At 54.7% G+C, this 13,197-nt stretch overlaps 1 protein-coding gene across 2 annotated transcripts in view; it reads right to left on the bottom strand.

The window, feature by feature from the left end:
* The window catches only part of LASP1 (LIM and SH3 protein 1), a 50,740-nt gene that overhangs the window by 12,128 nt on the left and 25,415 nt on the right, over positions 1-13,197 (bottom strand). For both annotated transcript variants that reach the window (XM_078437206.2, XM_078437205.2), the window contains exons 3-4: positions 9,949-10,033; positions 2,562-2,669 (exon numbers count right to left, since the gene is read on the bottom strand). In XM_078437206.2, coding sequence (XP_078293332.1) covers positions 2,562-2,669; positions 9,949-10,033 — 193 coding nt within the window. The remainder of the gene's footprint in view (positions 1-2,561; positions 2,670-9,948; positions 10,034-13,197) is intronic.

Genomic DNA, 13,197 nt, shown 5'->3' with positions numbered 1-13,197 from the left:
TATACACAGGATGCTATTTTGGATACAAAACAAAAGGTGTGGCTCTAAACACTATCTTTTCCCAAAACTCTTCTGGAGGTTGGGACAATTGAGCAATGGCTCTAAGCATAGCTTCAAGTTCCCTTAGAGTTCGGGAGGCGGCCAGGCCTGACACCCTCTGACGAGGGCTTGGTGAAGTTTTTTCAGTGTTTTTGTTTTTATGTTTATTCTTTAAGGGGAGAGAGACAGAATGCAAGCAGGGGCGGTGCAGAGACAGAGGGAGACAGAGGACCTGAAGCGGGATCTGCACTGACAGCAGAGAGCCCGATGCGGGGCTTGAACTCACCAACTGTGAGATCATGACCCGAGCCGAAGTCAGACACTTAACCGACTGGGCTACCCAGGCGCCCCGAGTCTGCATTTTTAATAAACCTTTCCACGTGATTGTAGCATAGGTGTTTGGAGGCCCACATTTGACAGACTCTAACTGCATTCACCAAAACCAAGCGTCTTCCAGGTTCGTGGTCACACCTCAGAGGTCCCAGCTAAAGCTGCAAAAGCAGAATCGGGTCAGGTTCAAGTCACCTCCCCCAACTCAGAGCAGAGGACAATTAGCTAATTGCAGCCCTGTGGTTAACGAAAAGATAGTTATCTCCTTAGGTGTAGGTGTCCTGGCCACAGTGAGTTCTGTTACCAGGGCTCCTCAGATATTAACACCTCCAATAACTGGGTAGGGAATACTCTGGAAGCCTTCCAGAGAGGGAGGCAGAGATGACTGGGCTTGCTGTCTTCTGCCCTCTAAAAGCCACAGGCTGGAAGCAATGAGGGGATGTGCTGGGGAGCTGGGGTTGTGGAGGACAGCACGTGTCCTCGCAGTGGAAAGCCACAGAAGCTGGGGAGTCAGGATGCCAGCTTTGTGAGCCATTCCAGGTTTTCCCCATTGCCCAAGGCTTTGCCCCCTCCCTCCCACTTGCCATGTGGAGAGTTGGAAGGCATAGACCTTCTTTAACCCTCTTTACCCTCCAGACGGTCTGGGCAGCACCAGCAGGGAAGCTCTAGGGTGTGCGGCCAGGCCCTGGCTTATAAAGAAGCAACTGAAACAGGCTTTATTTATGTGTGTATTCCAGGGGAGGGGTGGCGGCGGTGGTGGTGTGGATTAGAGCCCTCCCAGCCCAAAGGAAGCGCTCCATTTCCTCAAACCACAAATTTCAAACTGCAGGGCAACAGCCTCGTGGCAAAACCCGCTCTGTTACCCGTTCGGTTAAGTCTGCAACGAGCATCTTTACAAAATAAAATAAAACAGAAGATATCTGAACGCTCTCCAAGTAGTGAGGATTCTTTCACGTAAGTCTTGACTTGCTTTTCTCTCTAAATAAACAAGCGTGCCCGTTTGGGGCGTCGCTATGTGAAATGTATTTCGTAGCGTAGGTTGCAAAGTTTGAAAGCCATGGGCTTGGGCGTGATGGGTGCTCCCGGGGTAGGTTCTGGCTCTGAAATCCACCGGAGCCGCTGTGGAGCCCTTTCCCAGCACAGCCCCATCAAGAAGGCCGGGGGGAGGAAGGGGGAGGCCTGTGGAGGCCAGGGATGAGCGCCAGGTGGACCACCTGGCACCCAGGCCCTCAGCCCAGAGGGACACTGGGCAACCTGTTGACCCCTCCCTGTTCTAGACATAAAGACAACTGTTTGCCGAGGCGTCCATTCGTAGGACCTCCCAGACGAGGCTGGCCCACACTGCAACTCTGTGCCCCAGGACCCTGTGCACGGGTCCGCAGCCCATGTTCTGTGCTTGTGGCTCAAAGCAGCGCTCCGCCCCCACATACCCAAAACCCCCCAGGCAGCCTCCCCACAAAGGCAGAGCTGCACTGGCTGCTGGCCGCTGGCTCTACCAAGCAGGAAACCAATGCCTATCCCCTGGCCACAGGTGTCATGGGCCCATCGATCTACCACCCACTCTCTATACCCAGTCCTGCCCTAGCCACACACGGCTGACCATCCCCAGCCCAGGAGGGCCAGGCCAGGGGGTACGGGGCCAGCCAGCAAAGCCAGCTGGGGTTTTTACACAGGAAGGAAGAGCAGGCCGAGGTGGGGGAGGAGGCCGAGGGAGGGCGGAAATGACTGCAATGTCAGCACCCAGAGACAGACGAGGGGGAGGCTGGCCCCTCCCCACCCCTGCCACCCAGTTATGACCTCTGTGCTTAGACAAAACAGTCAGTCTGGACCCTGACACCCACCATAGCCAGGAGGGGAAATGAAACAAAGGAAAAACTTCAGAGAGGGTGGGGAGTGATGTAGCACATAGGCCCATCCTGTCCACGTACCCCCAGAAGTATGGTGCTTTCAAGGCAGACATGCTCTGTGGGCAGAGGGCAGAACAGGGGAATACGGGTGCACAGAAAAAAAGGCCTCTGGGAACCTCACACCCCTTCTTCCCTCTGCTCAAGCGCCTGCCACCCAGGCACACCCAGAAGGGCCGGGGAACAGCGGCGAACTGGCCTCGTTCATGCCTGCCAGACCGGCAGGGAGGGGAGGAGCGGGGAGGGCAGCAGGTCAGTGCAGGTTCCACGGCGGGCAGGGGAGCATACGTTACTGATCTGGTCCTGGGTCTTCTTGATTCTCTGGAGTTCCGGTGTATCTGCCACCACACTGAAGCCTTTGCCCTTGTTCTTCTCAAACTCCTCCTTGTAGCGCACCTGGAGGACCAAGGAGGGGAAAGGGATTCGAGTGAAGGCAGGGGCAGCAGAGAGGGCCCCAGCCTGTGGCCACCTTTGAGGCGGCAACCGGCCAGGAGAGGGATCCCGACCAGAAATCCCCCTGCAGCGACATCTATCACCCACCCCCAAACGCAAAGCAGAAGCCTTAGCCAAGAAGTGTTAGGCCGCTAACAATAACCCGTTAACACGTATTCAGTGCATTCCGAGCACCAAGTGCTTTACGTGAATTCTCTCATGTGAGTCTTACCGTGTTCTATTATTGGCTCCATCTTACAGATAAAGAAACTGAGCCAGAGCTAGGCAAAGTCCCCTGCCAAGGTCACACAACTTGGCAATAAATGGCCAGAGCCACCATGGTGCAAACTCTCATCTGCCGGACTCCTGACCCTTCACCACTAGCCTATCCCGCCTGCAAGCTATAGGAAGAAGGTTCTTTCCAGAGCTCCAAAGACAGCCCCAGCCAGGATGTGGCCCTACCCACTGAGAGCCCGGAGGAGTGTTTAAGCGACCAGCTGAATGAAGGCTGTGCCAAGGGACAGAGTTAGCACCCAGAGAGAAGGGCAGTGAGACAGCCACTCGAAGACTCCATCAATGCGTCTTTGACAGGCCTGGCGGCTTCCTGGAGACTGCCAGGCCCGCTTCTAAGGTCAATGCCACATGAGGGGATGAAATTGGTGGGGGACAGACAGGACTTCACAACAGGATTCCTACCACCCCACCACTGCCTTCTTCTTCTGAGAAATCCACAGAAATTCAAGTATAGAGGGGCTCAAGTCGGACGTACGAAAGGACTTCCTGAACACTAAGAATTGAAATATGAAAAATATCTTGTTTTCTCCTGGGGGGTTTGAAGCACAGAATGGAGGCTGGGAATGCCCATGGGACAGAGAACCGTTCGGCTTCCAGAGGCTTCACTGTCCCCCTCAGAAGGCAGCTGTTCCAACCCCACCAGCTGCCTGGATTTCCTCCATGGGGGCTGCTCCACTGTCCTAGAAGCAGGTCAGCCCAGGACACGAGGCCCAGGACCTCGGGAGTTTCCAGGATGGGACGTCCGGGCAGCTCCCAGGCATGGAGACATCTGGCCACAGGGTTGAGCTGCACCCTGACCCGACCGACGACACACACGTATAAATCTGTGGCCACACCTGTCAGTTCCTCTGCACACCCCCCAGGGGTCAGAGGTCCTTGTCCACTGTCTGGAGCCCAGCTTACCCATCCTTGGGGTTCTTCATCCTAAAAAGGTTTCAGAAGCTCCTTCGTTCTGATCCAGACTGAAATCAAAGGCCTGGATGTGCTAGTTCCCATCAGACTGGAAGTTAATGCAGTAAATACAAGTACTGACCCACCCCAAGGGCCCAGAACTGCCTCCAGCATCACCTCTTCCAGAAAGACCTGGAGCAGCAGGGCAACTTTTTGTGTTGGAGGTAGAGGGACCCTTTGGGAAAGGGGCATTAGGGAGGGGAAAGCATTAGAGCCAGAAAATTACAGCTCCAGATGCAGAAGCCCCAAATCCAAGGTCTCTGGCCTCGGTTTCCTCATCTGTGAAAGGGCTGTCACAGGAATCAGTTAAAATATGGAGAGGGGGGCTTCCCGTCACCGAGCATGGGCAAAGAGCCAGAGGGAGCTGGTTCTAACACGGGCGCAGTCTCCCACTTGCCAAGCGATCTCGGGCAAATGACTTAACCTCTTGAGCCTCCGTTTCCAATCTGTAAAATGGGGATAGTACCACTCATTCCAATCAATGGTACAGACTACAGACAGTGGCCCTCACACAGCAACTGCATCCTGAAGCATCCTGAAGCAAGGCAGGGCTCAATACCCACTGAGAGGGCAAGCGTGGAAGTGCTCTGTCAACGTTAAAAGTGCTGAACAAGTGCCAGACCTCCATTCTCTCCTCCATTTCCTGGCCTTGTAAGGGTCAGGCCCCTAATCCAGGGGAATAATTGCCATGGCGACACTACAATGACATCAGCTAGTTCCCAAGCTCAGGAACTGCCTCTCCCTCCCTGCCGGGGAAGGAGAATTCATTTCACTCCTGGCACAGGCAGCCAGATAGGGCGGGGCTGGGGTGGAATGGGGGCTGAGAAAGGATGGAGGGAGGTCTGGGCTCGGCACCTCTTTGCTGTGTGTCACTAGGTAAGTCAGTCTCCCTCTCTGGAATCCCCTGAGCCGGGGGCCGGCCAGCTGATCTCTAAGAGCCCACCCAGCTTTGGAGTTTGTGACCATTTTTATGTACCTGCAGGCCTTAATTATGAAAAATCAAGGTGAGAAACATTCCCTGAGAGGCCTTTTGGTGTGGAGTGGGTGCACAGGGAAAAGGTCGAGAGCCAGGAGTGCTGGGAGGGCCCCGCTGCCTAGAGCCCCTCTGTCCGGGTTTCCTTGTCACCCAAGCAGGAGTGTTTGCCCTCATCTGGGATGGCTCGCCAGGACGTGATGGGGGTCTCGGAGGGAAGGGACCTGCCCAAGGTCATTCAGCCTAGTTGTTGGTAGGGTCAGGGTACAACTCAGCACTGTGGGCGGATGACTCCATGCCTAGGAACTGCCTGGGCCTCCCATCCTGGAAATTCCCAAGGCGGGGCCAGATCTGATGCCCGAGCAAAGGAGGTACAAATATAAGTGTTTGTCACATGAGTGGTGAGTGAACTGAACAAACACAAAATCTCCCAACAGCATAATTTAGAACTTAACTGCGTTGCTGACGTAACATAAAAGATCGTGACTTAAAAAAAAAAAAAAATTGTTTTCTGGAAAAAAAAAATACAATACCAACAATTTCCACCGACTATGTGCCTACTATGTGCTGGGCGCCCATACGATGTAACCCACCCCCTTCTAACAGAAAAGAAATCAGTTTTAAAATTAGACAGACACAGATGGGGAGGAGAACTAATGGAAAAGTCAGTGCTGGAAGCAATCATGAAAAGGTCATTGTGTCTACTCCCCAGCTTCATTGTGCCCAGGCTCCATTTCCTCTCCTTTCCAGGAGAATAGTTAATAGTGAACATTTATTGAGTGCTGACTCTATGCCGGGAACTGTTCTAAATGCCTAATATATACTAATATCCTCACAATAACCTTTGGAGAAAGGTAAGCCCCATTTTACAGATGAAGACACTGAGGCTCAGGAAGGTGAAATAACTTGCCCAGGGTCACACAGCTAGTGGTGGCAGACCCAGGATCTGACCTTCAGCTGGTTTAGGTAAGAGTGACAGAAGTGGGGCGCCCGGGTGGCTCAGTCGGTTAAGCGTCCGACTTTGGCTCAGGTCACGATCTCAAGGTTTGTGAGTTCGAGCCCCACATCAGGCTCTGCGCTTCCAGCTTGGAATCTGGAGCCTGCTTCAGATTCTGTGTCTTTCTCTCTCTCTCTCTCTCTTTCTCTCTCTGCCCCCACTTGTGCTTGCTCTCTCTCTCTCTCTCTCTCTCTCTCAAAAATAAATCTCTAAACATTAGAGTGACACCAGTATGCTGCCTCCTGTGCTGGTCACAGACCACACTCTCCTGTGCCTCAGGGCATTTCTCACTCTGTGCTGGGACTGCCCAGCACCACGGGGGTGTGAGATGGGGGAAAAAATGAAAGAGGCATTCTCTTTGCACTTCTGCAGGGCCTCAGAGGGCCACACAGACACCCCCAGCTCAACCCCACCCCAAAGATGTCACCTCTCTGCTCAGCCTGGGGGCTGGAGGTGGGAGAGCTACCTCGGGTAGGGGATACAGCTGGGCCCCAGTCTCCCGTTCCCTGCTTCAGCCAGGCCCGGGCAGGACCACCCAGAAGGTCATTTCTGGTCAGTTCTGTGGTTACCTCCTCCACAAGGGAGGCTCCAGGTGTCCCAGACACCCAAAGTACCACTTTGGGAACCAAACTAGAGACAGGAAAACAAATAAAGTTGAAATAGCACCAGCGGCTTCCAGAGGAGAGGGCTGAGACACACGCACCCAGACCAGGAAGGGGCCCTGGAAAGACACCAACTGACACCCTGGTGGGGTGGGGCAGGGTAGGCAGAGGAGGCTCCCACTTCCCTTCCTGCCAGCCACAGACTGCTCTAGCAGGCCCTGCCCCCATAGCAGCCACAGGAGCCAGAACCTGTCACCACCCCCGGTCAGGCCCACTCATCCCTTCCAAACCCAGTGCATCGGCCAGCCCCGGACCTCCAGGCGACTGGGCTTTGCTGTCCCCATTTTACCAGGGAGGGGAAAAAAAGCTATGAGAGAAAAGCGGCCAGGCTCAGACCACAGAGCTGGGGGCGAGGTAGAAGGAAGACAGAACCAGGCTTGCAAAGAAGGCAGGGGCCCTACCCCCACCCGCCACCTACCCCAGTCCAGAGCCCCGACTCCGTGACTCACACCCCACGCGGCAGAAGCAAGGGGAGAGCTGGGGTCAGTTCCACCCACTCCCTGCCTGCCCCCCAGCCCAGCTCTAAGGCTCTGAGTATGTCCAAAAGGCTCACGAGAATCACCAGGGCAGTCAAAATGCAGATTCCTGGGCCCTGCCCAGAACTACCAACCAGAAACCTCTTGAGTAGGGCCTAGGAATCTGTATTCCAGTACGCACATGCGCGCACGTGTCTGTGTGTGTGTGTGCATGTGTGTCCACACACTGTCTCTCTCTCTCTCTCTCTCTCTCTCCCTCTGTCCCCCACCACTGGTAACGGCATCCTGTGGGTCAAGAGTACCAGGCTGGGCACCACGTCAGACTACAGAATTGGTAAGAGCAAAGGGTTTGAAATCTGCTTCTGTCACTGGGCTCTGGGCAAGGGGCCTAGCCTCTCTAAACCTGTGTCCCCATCTGTAGAATGGGGACAAAACAATCTCTCTTTCATCAGGTGGTCATAAGGATTAAATGAGGTCAGGGCCTGGCCCTCAGCGAGGACCGCATGGAGAATGACTGCCATTCTCACAAGGTCCTCAGCCTGCCCGAGAGACAGGAGGAGCCCGGGAGCCCAGGAGGTGAGCAGCAGGCCAGGTCCCTGGGGAGCAGGGAGCAAAGGCAGAGGAACCTTTGGAGCCTGAGCACCGGGCGCTTCCTCCTACAGACCCCCCCCTCAGGGATCTGGTTCCAGGGGCAAAAAGAGCTACAGCCGTGCTTTTGTGGGACTGACAAAGGCTGAGGGAATTAATAGGGTTTGAATTTCTCCTCCTGAGAGTAGGTGTGTGTGTGTGTGTGTGTGTGTCTGCCCTGGCCTCTGCCTGAGTGTGTGCACATACTCTCACACCTCTGGACCCACACCTTTCCAAAGACCTAATGTCCCCTCCCCATACCTCTTCTTCCAGGTTCCTCTGATGGGGCCCCCACCAATTGGGGATCTGACCGTCCCTCTCAAGCTGTGGGGGGAGTCCGGGTCGCCCTGGATGCTGTGGCCTACCCACCCCCCGAAGTCCCCTCCACCTCTGGCCCCAGGGGGCCTTCTACTGGATTGGGAGGCCAGGGCGGTAGCACGCGGCTGAGCAAGGAGGGTCTGGCCAAAAATCTTCCCTGTGTAGACTAGGCCCAGGCCCCAGAGCTGCCTCAGCCCCTCTCCCTGCCAGCTGGACCACCCTGACCTCCTCAGCTGGCCGGGGTCTGGTATCCATACCGGCTCTCCCTTAACTACAGGTTTCATGCCAAGCAGGGTCCGCCTCTGGGCTGGCAGATGTCAGCTGCTGCTGAGGGAAAAACGAGCTTCCCCTACTTGCTCCCAGCTGCTGTGGGAAACAGGGGAGGCCTGAGCCTCAGGCCTCACCAGGGCTGTACATGGTCAAGGTCACTGTACTTGGGAGTGGAAAAACCAGAGGCCAGATCCTGCAACTTCATTTACTGGGCGTGTCAACAGGCAAAGCCTCAGTTCCCTCATCTGATATCCCCCAGAGTGGGGTCAAGGATCCATGAGGCAAAGTAACTAAAAGCACTTTCTGAACTATAAATGTTCCCAGGAGCACGAGGAACTATCGTGTTTACTATCAAAGTGGAGACAGTGTTCCTTAGGGAGCTGGGTGGAAAACGGGAAAGAGCACAAGTCTCAGAATTAGATAAACCGGCCTTCAAAGTCAGCAGCATCCCTTCCCTCTTCCCTAAAGTAGAAGTGACCTTAGAAGCGACCTTGCCAGACGCACAGGCTGAGAACCGAGGGAGCTTCGATGCCCAGGGCATCAGAGGCTCAACAAGTTAGTGGTTCACAGTGTTATTACCCCTACTACCACTGTCTGATCTTAGCAAGCCCCCTAATATCTCTGGGGCTCTGTTTCCTCATCTTGCACCACGGGAAAAACACAGCACCTTCCTCACAGCTGCCGGAAGGAGCCAGGGAGAGAGTGCGCCCACAGCTCCAGGCAGCACAGGGCTGGTCCTCCTTCACGCGACCTACTAGGAGACAGGGCCCCAGAGAGGTCATGTTAACATCAGACAGCAGGAGCCCCACTCCGGAGGGATCAGGAAAGATCCCCCTCTGTGGCTCAGGGGGACCTCCCAACATGTTCCTGGCCTTGGGCACCCTGCCCACTTGGCTAAGTCCCTCAGGGGATCTCTGCAGAAGCCCCACCCTGCCCTGCCCCCCCCTTCACAGTCCAGCCCAGGCTTGTCCCAGGAGCCCTCCCAGACCACTAGGGAGAGTAACCTGTTCAGGTATCAGGGCTCTGGATCCTTTGCTTATTCCTCAGTGTCCCCTAAAGACCGAGTTCTCCCTGGGGCACCAATCCATCTTCCCCCTTCCCCCCCCCCCCCACCAATGGCACGCACCACTCCCCACAAAGCAAGTGCTCAAGAAAATCAGGCCCAAGGAGACAAAGGTAGGACAGGCCCCCAGGGCAAGGCCCCTTTCCCAATGGCCCTCTGAGGAGTGGAGGAGGTTCAGAGACATGGCCATAAAGAGCCGACTGACCTCAGGCTGGCACCAGCCTGGAGAAGTGAGTCCCTTCCTTTGGGGCGGGGGGGGGGGGGGGGGGGGAGTTTGAGTGGAGAGGAGGGAGAAGGAAACAGCTTCCTGGAGGAAGTGGGCTTTAGAGGCCACACCATAGTTCCTGGAGCAGAAAGAATCAGATACCGATACCTCCCCAGCCCACTTTAGGTAGAAAGAGGAGGGGGCATGCCTTCCTCCACTCCTTTGATAAAGGCAGGAAATAAGAAGCAACTGGTGCCCGGGTGGGGGCAGGGAGACAAGGCAAGTACCAGGATTTCAGCACCCTGGCCTTGCTTCGTAACCACAGGGGGAAGGAGCCCTTGCCAAATCCAAGGGTTACAACAGCCCTCCCTCCCTGTCAGGCCGCAGGGCCAGCCCCGCCCCCTCACCTGACTCTGGAGCTCGCTCTGTTGCTTGAGGCGGAGGTTTTCCGGGGTGTCAGCCACCATGGTGAAGGACTGCTTGGGGTAGTGTCTGCAGGACAGAGAGAAAACAGAGTAGAGGTCACTCTGGAGAAGGGGCAGGAGCCTCCTGGCTTCTCAGAGACATGACTCTCCTGGAAACTTCCTCTTCTCCGCCAGCAGCCCCTGTCCCTGCCCCAGCAGCACAAGCACGATGTGCATCACCCTTGGCTGAGGGGAGGCAAGCGCTTCTCAGATTTAGCCGGGGCGGAACTGGGAAGACAACATCAGGCCCGAGTGGCCGGCTGGCCATGGAGAACTGTCCTGAGCCAAAGGGAGGCCCTAGGGACAGTGTCTGAGGGTTTCGGATGACCCTTATTTGGGGATAATCCATGCCTTAGAATCTCGTGTGCAGGGAGGTTGAGTGGCCTGGGCCACCCAGGACGGCTCAACTAGACTGGGGAGACGATAGAGCAGAGGTCAGGACAAAGCTTTCAGCTAAAACCAGAAATGGGGACCAAGCAGAGGAAGGGCAGGAGGGGTATGGAGACAGAAGTAAAAGGGAATGGAAACAAAACAAACGAGGAAAGAAGGAAAAGAGAGAGACAGAGAGAGACAGAGAGAGAGAGAGAAACCAAGAAACAGACTCTTAACTATAGAGAATACTGATGGTTACCAGAGGGGAGGTGGGTAGGGGGATGGGTAAAATAGGTGATGGGGACCAAGGAGTGCACCTGTGATGAACACCAGATGATTAAAATAAGAACTTAAGAAAAAAAAAGAAGAAGTAAAGGAGAATGGGACATACATATGGGGGGGAGGTGGTGAAAGAAAGAAAATGCACACATCCAGAGTGGTGTTTCAAAGGGCCAACAAGGGCTAACTTAACTGGAGATGAGAAATCAGCTGGACTCAGAAAGTCAGCTTGAGGCCCTCAAGCGCCAGATAACACCGTAACAAAGGCTGATGTTTTCCTCGTGCCTTACTTAGTTCACCAAATCCTCACAAATGCCCTATTTTCCCACTTTGACAGAAGGGAGAACTGAGGCTCAGAGAGGTCGAACAATGTGGCCAAGGCACACAGCCAGTAAGTGGTAGCATCTAAATTTGCACCCAGTCTCCCCAGGGCCCAGCATCCTGAGCCAAACCCTCCAACTGGCAGACACGGGACAGACCGGGAGCCTGTTCCCCAGAAAGAGGGCTGGCTTGGAGGTAGCTGGAATCCGGGCAGCCCTCAAAGCCAAGCCTGTAGTGACCTCCAGGATCATGCAGTCATACCTCCTCATATCCCAGAGGAGGAAATAGCGTGCTGGGACCACGCACTTAATACTTATCCGTTATCATAATTAACTTCTTTATCACATCGGTTTATTGTCCTCTCTCTACTTCTCCAGGAAACGAGGGGTTTTTGGTCTCTTTTGTCCACTGATTAACCTCAAACTCCTTAGAACAGTACCTGGTATTCAACGAACATTTGTTGGATACATGAAAGTCACATCAGGCACTGAAGCTGGACGAAGACTAGAACTTGGATCTCCTACATCCCACTGGGTCATCACGAAGTCCCCCAGCAAACCAGCTAGAGGAGACGTAGCGCTGAATCACTGTGGCTTGTGGGTATGTGCTGGTATGTGAAATGTCTAGGGGGCCACATGGGTCCCAACTATTTCAGGGACTAGTGAGTGGCTTCTCTGAAAAGGAGCTGAGGTCCGCTATTTTGCAGCCCTGGGTGACCACACCTCACCACAACTGTGACCACCTGCAGATCTCCGATTCACACGCTGTCCTCAGGTAAGAGACAGATTGCTTCCTTCCAGGCATGTTTCATCCCAGTGGGCTGACATGCGCCCTAGAGCCGGAAATGAGCGCCCCCCCCCCCCCACTCCTGTGTGCTCCCCAGAGCTGGGAGGTTCTTGCTGGCACCACCCTGAGCCAGTGCTACCTGTAAACACATAACTTCCCTGTGAGCCACCACTTGTGAAGGGTAGGACTTTGGATTTGTACAACTAAACCAAGGTGAGGAGGAGTGTGTGACCAGAATGGACACAGTGCTGGACTCTGGTCCTGCCACTGACTCTCTGGGTGACTTTGGCAAATCCTTTTTGCTTCTGGGCTGGTTTCACTGTCCTGGACCTAGGTGATTCCAGCTCTGTCCCCCCACCCCCATCCCAGCCTCCACTGCCACACCTGGGTCCTGGCTCCCAGGTCACTTCAGGCCCTCAGCTCCCCCTGCGGAGGGAGGGAGGGATGAGACTGAAAAGCAAACACAGGTGCCTGCAGCTGGCAACGGAAATGGCCCGTGGATGACTATGGGGCTAAGGCTACGGCCTGGTCCCCAGGCCTGGCCCAGCTGCAGGAAGCTAGGGCCACCCACAGCTGAGGAACTCCATTCAAAATTGCTTAGCAGTTCCAGAAAAGGGGAGGATCAACCAGGAGTCTGTTCCTAGAGACTAGAAAGATAACAGCAGGAGGGATCCAAGTAAGATCTCCAGCGGAACTGGCTAACCCTGAGGTCCTGGCAAGGAAGGCTTCAGAGATGACCCTCCCACCAGATCAGAGCCCTTCTGAAGGTGTCACGGGGTGCGGGGTATGGTGAGGAGAGCATCTGCAGGTAGAGAATCCTGTGGCAGAGAGAGGTGAGGTCTTGAAGCAAGGGCACCACGAGGAAGACATCCCAGCAGCTGTGGCCCGGAACTTGAAAGGTCAATTCTGAGATAGCACTGCTTAGCATCTGGGGGGGAAGGCTGGCAGGCTCAGCAAACACATGTGCTCTGGAGCGAATCTGCAAACCTGGGGTTTCTAATTTGCCTACATGTACAAGGTTAATTTTAAAAAAAATTTTTTTTAAGTTTATTGATTTATTTTGAGAGAGAGCAAGCGCCAGTGGGGGGAGGGAGAGAGAATCAGAAGCAGGTGCACTGTCAGCATGGAGCCCGACGTGGGGCTCAATCTCACAAACCACAAGATCGTGACCTGAACTGAAATCAAGAGTCTGCCGCTTGGGGCACCGTGTGGGTGGCTCAGGTGGTTAAGCGTCTGACTTCAACTCAGATCAAGACCTCACAGTTCACGGGTTCAAGCCCCGCATCGGGCTCTATGCTGACCGCTCAGAGCCTGGAGCCTGCTTCAGATTCTGTGTCTGTCTCTCTCTGCCCCTCCCTCACTCATGTTGCATCTCTCTCTGTCTCTTAAACAATAATAAACGTTAAAAAAAAATTAAAAAGTGTCTCTCTCTGT

This window comes from Panthera onca, chromosome E1 (assembly GCF_046562875.1).
Source record: "Panthera onca isolate mPanOnc1 chromosome E1, mPanOnc1 haplotype 2, whole genome shotgun sequence".
Taxonomy (NCBI): Eukaryota; Metazoa; Chordata; class Mammalia; order Carnivora; family Felidae; genus Panthera; species Panthera onca.
The sequence above is the reverse complement of the archived record's forward strand: the minus strand, read 5'-3'. Positions and strand labels throughout refer to the sequence as shown.